The sequence below is a fragment of the Chenopodium album genome, chromosome 17, assembly GCF_948465745.1.
Source record: "Chenopodium album chromosome 17, dcCheAlbu1.1, whole genome shotgun sequence".
Lineage (NCBI taxonomy): Eukaryota > Viridiplantae > Streptophyta > Magnoliopsida > Caryophyllales > Amaranthaceae > Chenopodium > Chenopodium album.
Window position 1 is genome coordinate 38,826,323 of NC_137850.1, and position 8,048 is coordinate 38,834,370.

At 32.9% G+C, this 8,048-nt stretch overlaps 1 protein-coding gene and 1 non-coding gene across 2 annotated transcripts; both read left to right on the forward strand.

Annotated features, from left to right (window-relative positions):
• The first annotated feature begins 675 nt into the window (after positions 1–675).
• Positions 676–7,406, forward strand: LOC145587932 (wax ester synthase/diacylglycerol acyltransferase 6-like). Its single transcript, XM_081644576.1, has 5 exons — positions 676–908; positions 1,349–1,945; positions 3,059–3,409; positions 6,477–6,614; positions 7,020–7,406. Exons 1-5 carry the CDS (start codon positions 681–683, stop codon positions 7,179–7,181), a joined length of 1,476 nt encoding a protein of 491 aa, XP_081500702.1. The 5' UTR covers positions 676–680; the 3' UTR covers positions 7,182–7,406.
• On the forward strand, positions 7,283–7,355 carry TRNAK-CUU (transfer RNA lysine (anticodon CUU)). The gene has a single exon. It is a non-coding gene; the product is annotated as a tRNA-Lys (tRNA).
• Positions 7,407–8,048: the final 642 nt, after the last annotated feature.

Consider the following 8,048-nt stretch of genomic DNA (forward strand, 5'->3'; position numbering starts at 1 on the left):
ATTCTTCTATAACAGAATATTTCCCCTATAATTTCATCACACCCCCACAGTCATAGTGGGAGGAGGACGAACACTAAGGTTGGATCTGAAGTCCAAGAACAGTTGTTGAGGTAAGCCTTTTATAAAGTTGTATGCAAACTGATATCGAGTAGGAGCGTGCGGGACCCGTACATGTCTCAACGCCACCTTTTCTCTGACGAAATGAGTATCCATTTCAACGTGCTTGGTGCATTGGTGTTGTACGGGATTATGAGATAAATAAATTGCACTGATATTATCACAATAACCAATAGAAGCCAACAAGCCTCGGCAACAACGTTTGCGACGCCTCTGTATTCTGCCTTTGCACTTGATCTAGATAATATATTCTACGTTTACACAATATTCACAAAATATATCCTTCTATATATAACATAATATTTATCCAATATTCTATCAATAAGTACTATGTGTTAAGTGACCATTTTGTAAAACAAATTAATGTTATATGTACAATACTACCATTAATGACATAAAGAAGGTTTCACAAAAATAAAATTATGTGCACTAGAATGATTTACGTATAACAATGTTTTGGCGTGATAGCGAGGGCATGGTATTTGTGATTCTAATAACGCATGACACGCATATAAATATGTGCATTGTTAGTTAATATCTATAATCACAAAGAATTTCCAGATATGGAAAAGAATTTGAAAGTAAAGACCAAAGCCAACTTAGAGAATACAAACTCTAAGCTAGATGAGTTAGAGCCTGTGAGTCCAGCATCAGAATACTTCTTAAGTGAGATTGCGACACTCTATATTCTTTCCATTTTCGAATTGGAGATCCCTATTGATACTTCATGCGTCTATGCTTTCTTCAATAGCGTTTTTCTCAATAGTCATCCCCGTTTTTCCTGTATTCCGGTAACAATCCTACTTTATCTCTCTCCCTCTCTCCCTCTGTCCCCAAGTACCATAATCACTATCATTTTTTTTAATCTTATTTATTCGTAAAATTGCTTTTGTCTGGATTAAGTTGTCATTCCTACTTCAAAAGAAATTGATTTTGATTCAGATGGTCCTTTAACACTATGAACGAACAATTCTAAGTGTATGGTCTAAGTTTATGCTTTTTCCATTCAATTCTAAGTGTATGGTCTAAGTTTATGCTTTTTCCATTTGCATATCCCATGTGAGTTTGTGTCGTGTCTCAGATTTTTATATTGTCATTAAAAATAATGTCAACAATAGAGTTGTACTATGTCTAGATGTCTAGAGCTTAAGTCACATGAAAAGAAAATAATCGTACATTTATTCTAACAAATGTTCTTGATTGCACAATTTATACTCGTATGTGTATACAGATTAAAGGTAAAAAGGGGAGAAATATGTGGAAGAAAGTGGAAGTAAATGTTGAAGATCACATTATAAAAGGCCCACTTTTGCCCGAAGGTCTATCAACAGAAAGTTATAGTAAGCATTTAGATGATTATATGTCCAAAATAGCTACAACACCATTTCAACTAAACAAACCTTTGTGGGAAGTTCACACATTCAACTACCCTACAAAAAATGCAACTTCAACTTTGTTTGTTAAGTTTCACCATGCTGTTGGTGATGGCACCTCTCTCATGGGAGTTGTCTTCACCTGCCTTCGGAGAGTCGATGATCCTAAGCTTCCTCTCACTTTCCCTTCCAAAACTAGGAAAAACACTTCAAGAGAAAAACAAGGGGCTATTCACAATGTGATGAAAACATTAAGCGTTGTGCCTAGGTTTCTATCCTCTATTTTTGCTTCGCTGTATGATTATGGACAAACTCTTAAGGTGGTGTCATCTGAAGACGATTGTACTCCGGTTAGGTCCGGAAATACCAACATGCTTCTTCCAAGCTCGGCTAAAGTTTGTTCAGTCACTCTACCTCTCAGTGATGTCAAGAGAATCAAATCACTTCTTAGAGTGGTAAGACAATTGTGTTAAAACCTTTGCTTATGCATGTTTAATAATATCTACATTTAAAAAAAAATAACATGCATGTAATATGGATCAGTACATATCCATTTACTACTATAGACCTGGCAAATGGGTTATTTGGGTCGGGTACAAATCTGGTCCAATTCAGGTCGAATATGGGTCGAGTCGGGTCAATTCGAGTTTCATGTATGACTTGGATCAGATTTTGGGTCAAGTTAGGGTCGGATCAATTTTGGTCGGGTATGTTCAGGTCAAACCATTTTCGGATTGAGTATCTTCTTGCAGGTCATGTTTGGGTTGGGAAAAATCGAGTCGGGTCATGTTTGGGCTGTTCCATTTGTGGATCAAGCTCAAATCGATAATTTTAGATGTTGTTATTGTTAGGTTTTGTTCACTTCACCTTAAAAAAATAATATTCAGTAAAAATAAATTCAGTTCAGTAAAATTAATTTCAGTTCAGTAAAAATAAGTTCAGTTCAGTAAAATTCAGTTATCTTAAAGAAGAATTATAATAGAAAATCGGTAAAAATAATTCTAGTTTAGCAAAAATAATTTCAGTTTAGTTAAATTAATTTAAGTTCAGTAAAAATAATTTAAATTCAGCAAATATAATTTTGTTTCAATAAAAATAATTTCAGTTCAGCAAAAATAAGGTGAAGTGAACGGGGTCTTTCAATGAGAGCTACCAATACGTTTTATGGGCTTGGCTACGGTTGGAGATTAACAATATGAGTCATTTTCGGCACAAAACATTACTAGTTCAGTTATAAGATAATTTTAATTCGAGACATTTTGGATATTAGGTGTGTTTGGGTTAAACATTTTAGGTCAATTTTGAGTTGGGTCATTTCTGGTACCGAGTCAATTTCGAGTAGGGTCAAGATCGGGCCAACTCCATATTCAGATCGGGTTGATTTTGGGTTTCAGATCGATTTCGGTTCATGGGTTAGATCATTCGAGTTGGGTCTGGGGCGAGATTGCCAGGTCTACCTGTACACAACTACACAAGCAATACAATGGGTGTAATATATTTATACAACAACAAAGTAAGTCACCTCAAATCATAAGTGTATGATTTAACGTTTGTACCCTTTTTCACAGACCGTCAATGATGTTATTATTGGTATAATCACTTTTGCTACTCGATTATATATCCAAGAAATAGACCAACGACAATCAAACAACAGCCGCATGACGGTATCAATAGCCCTCAATACAAGGAGCATCAAGGGATATGCAAATCCGGAAGAGATGCGCAAGGGAAAAACATGGGGGAATAAAATTTCAGTGATTGAATTATCACTACCAAAATATAAAGAGGAAGATCTTAGAAATCCACTCAATATTATCATGAAAGTCCATAAACTCATGATGAGGAAAAAGAAAAGTGTTGGCGCCATCTATCTCACGGCTTGGACCCTTGATGCTATAAAGCTTATAGGAGGCTTTAAGGTTCGTTATTATATACGAAGTAAAAGTATATACTACATCCGTTAAATATTAGTTGCGACTTTGAAATATTTTATATCTTACAAATAATACCTCAAAGATGCATCTAATATATAACAAAGGTAGTATATGCATCTACCCTTTATATATGATTACAATTTAATGTTACACATTCTTTGTGCCATTTTAGACCTTCATCATTTTCCTTCTTTTTTGTTCCAAATTCGTCAATAGATTGTTGCATACATTATGTATAGACCAGTCAATCAGGTCGGGTCGGGTCGTTTCGGGTCATGGGTCATTTCGGGTCGGGTCACGAGTCGAGAAATGCTCGACTCAAAGTTTGGGGTTCAGGTCAACCTAATGGGTTTAGAACAATTTTTTATTAAATTTTTTTTTACTAATTTAAAAAATTTCTGATTTTTCATGTTTACTCTACGTTTTTTTAGTGATTACATACCAGAACTACATAATTTAAACCGTCATCATTTCACCAAGACATAATAATCCTAAACTAATAAAAAATGATAATAAAATTAAAAATAAAATTTTTAAACATCTCAAAATTTAAGGAAGAGGCCAGACTAACATTATTATATATGTGGAGTATAATATCACTTGACGTAATAGCAGTAGACATATCAATCGGTGGCATAACGGTGATATGAGTTTTGCGGATGCAGTTAGTGTGGGTCAATAGTTGATGTATATATGATGTAATTTGCATGGATTTGAGCAAGAGTAAATATGAGATAAATAAATGAAAAAGAGATTGAATGAAAGTCCGATGTGCAATGGTAGACAAACGATCAAACTTAATCAATAAACTAATATTAATTTTTAAATAAATGTATTTATTAAAAAAAATAAAAAATAAAAAAAATTGAGTCAACGGGTCGGGTTCGGGTCGAATTTGACCCGCAAATTTACGGGTTAAACGGGTCTGGGTTAAATCAGGTTACGGGTCAAAAAAGTTGATAGACCCACAAAAACGAGTCGGGTTCGAATTGGATTTGTGGGTCGAGTCGAAAATTGACAGGTTTAATTATGACTTTGTCCTCAAATTATGTCCTCGGTCTTAGCTTAGATATTGACAAGCATTTTTTTTATTTGAATGACCCACAAGAACAACACAAATTGTAAATTACAAATGGGGGTTTAAAAATTTTACCATACAATATATTGTACACATGTCCGCTACGGACATGTTAAGAGAATATGAAAATATAAATACAGTATTGAACATATGCAGCTTGATTTGACCCGAAATTTGCCTGTGTTGGGCTAGATTATTTGGCCTGAATCTTGGGCTTTGGCCGGTCCATTATGATTTTTTTGGGGCGGCGGAGTGGGCCGTGGGGCAGGCGGTGGTTTCGGCTTTTTACTTCCTAGCACGTTATAATTTTGGCCCAAAATAAAATAGCCCAAATGACCTGATATTTTTGGCCCAAAATAGCGAATTTCGGACATAAATTCTTGGCCCGAAGCTTTAGCCCAACGACTTTTTTTTGCCAAGGTCCGTCCTAGTCCATGCACGATCAAGTCTAAATCTATCTCAATTTTTTTCTTGTATGTCCCATTTTGGCTTTCACATGTGTCAGTAAATGTGAAGTAATCACTAATATTTTTTACTGTCAATAATAAGTAATATATAGAACTAGAAATTTAGAGGAGCGAGTTCTAACTAAATTTGAACAAATCTAGTTGTAAGGATAATTACTACACTCAAACACTATAGTTAATTAGAATTAACTATATAAACGTCTACAAATCAAAAGAGGTCTTTTTGGAAAATATTAAATTTGTAAAGTTATTTTGTTATTAGTTTTGTGCACCGTTGATGACTTAGGTAGTTGATTGGCTTTTGAAACTAATCTTTTAGCCTGAATGACCAATCTTAACACATATCATTTATTCAAATCATCATTTATTATTTATAGAGGCATTTCTCTTTTGATGTAGGACATTGACATTAGAAATCATTTATATAAGAACAATATATATTATACTTGAAAAATGCTATACATAGCCTTTAGAACTGCAAATAAGCATTAAAAACACTCTTGAAAATTATTTGAATTTAGAAAATCATGACAAAAACACACTAATTACTTTGTAGTTTATATACAACAATGTATTCTATGTAGTTTTATTAGTATACTTATGTTATTTTAATTGTTACTCGTTAATTAATGATCCCTTATTAATTATGTTTATCCAATACTGTAATAAATTTATATCATCATTTTTCTTACAAGTTTACTGTAAGTAGATTTGGAACTAGAGACTATAAATTACAATATAGCAATCATATTTTTAATCGACTAATCTATCATATATAAATGGAGACTTGTTCTCTTCAGCTTAATTTTAGTTCATTTCAGTTCAGTTCAATTCCTAATTTCCTTCTCTCATAAATTCAGTCAACTCACTTCAGTTCAGTTCAGTTTAACTCAGTTCAGTAAATCAGAACAGACCCTTATTTTAAAATACTTTTAAAGATATATAATGAAATTCCTTCTGTTTTTAAATACATGTACCTCCTATTTGCTTTTTGAACATAGTTTTCAATGCAATAATATAAATTATATCTTAGGTATGTAATATAAAAATATATAATGGTATGTAATATGCATAGAACTATAATCTTTGCCAAGCATTTGTTAATGGAGTTTACCGTTGACTTTCTTCAACAATCTACCATTGACTTTAAATATGTTCACACTTATGTGTATACTTTATATACATGTATTTTCTGTTTTTTATTATTAGTTTATTTTTATAATGATAAGAAGAAAGGGCTTATTTGGGGGGATATAAGACAAATCTCTCAAATGAGTCCCATGATTCTATGAGATTCAATTTCTAGATCTTAGGGATACGAGATAGGAGCGATGCTACTACTCCATCACATCAATCTCAATTTTCATTATTTAGATGGCGTTGTGAATATGTGAATGTGATTGTATAAATAATGTACTTTGTATTAAGAATTTATACTTTATTGTTTAAAAAAAAAAAAAAAAGAATAGAACTATGTCAATATATTAATGCAAGGTCACTCTTTTAGGCAGCAGCTCGGACCTTTGAAAAAAGCTGGAAAAATTCAACCTTTGCAATCACGAATTTGACTGGTCCAACTCAGCACGCCAGTATTGCTGATCATCCCATCAAAGGCTTTTACTTCGTACCAACTAGAGTGAACTTGGTTAGTTTCATCTTTATTCTCTTCTTCAATTTCATAATGTTCAAACAAAATACTCAAAATAAATCTTAGTTTAAATTATTACCCCATTCATCCCTTATACAAGTAATCTTTAAATATCTTATACTTCTTATGTATCTTCCTATTATTACTATTCCTCCATCGACCATTGGTATATATGTTCAACACATTTATTACGAAACTGTCTCTCTCACAACTTAACTTATTTAAGTCCTTTAATCTACTATCGATATATATGACACTATTGTCCATAAGCTTAATCTATTAGAGGCTTTTATATATTGTCGATTGGTTTAGTATGTGGTATGTGGTCACATTCTAATGACGTTAATTTTTGTAACGTCTATCCCAAAAGATTTAAAAATTTCGTCCATATTGCTATTGCAGAGTTTAACAGTTTCAGTGATGAGTTACATGGATAATCTAAGAATTGGTTTAGTAGTTGAGAACGGCTTCATCGATCACCAAAGATTAATCAATTGCATGGAAAATGCCTATCAATTAATTCTTCAAGCTGCCACTTCTTCTACAAAATCTACTGCACGGTAAAATAAGAAGATTTGGTGTACGGACAGATCACATGATTATTGGATCAAGGCTCAAACTCTACCAACATGGGTGCACCGTTATCCGCCAAAGTGTAAAAACAGGCCCGTCTAGCTCAGTTGGTAGAGCGCAAGGCTCTTAACCTTGTGGTCGTGGGTTCGAGGCCCACGGTGGGCGTTAATTATTTGTTGTCATTTTTTTTCTTATATAAAAAAGGGTGTTTTTACTTTTCTGTTGTCAGTTTTTAAAATTATCATGATTTTAATAAGTTTATATAATTTTTGATTCATTAAGGGACATATCATATACTTTTAAAAAACAAAAAACCAAAAAACAGAAAATCACAGCAATGTCAAACGAACCCTAAAATTTTGAAACTGCCGTTTAGGGGTGTTCATAAATCGGTCCGGACCTATAAAATGGACAGGACCGAATCAGACCGAATTAATTAGTCCGGTATTCGGGTCTAGAAATTTTTTTCGATCCAGTCCGGTTCAAAACCCTATAAAAGCCGATCTTAGAGCGGAATTATTTTTTGCAAAATAATGCGAAAAACTTTAAATAATGGTTAAGATTATCCTTAATAAGATTAGAAAACTTTAATTTTATGAGTTTTTTTGTACTAAACATACAAAAAAAAAAGATAATTAAAATATAGTTTTTCCTTTACTTTTTTTGACTTTTCCATAAAATTATTAAAAATTTAGATTTTTTTATAAAAAAAAAAATAAAAAAAAAACTCTTAAATCGGTCCAAAGCGGTCCGGTCCGGGTTTTGAACCGATTCTTTCAGTCTGGTCTGTGTTCAGTCTCAGCTTAATCGGTCCGGTCTTCTGTTCTTAAAATTCTAATGTTCGATCTTCGATCCAGT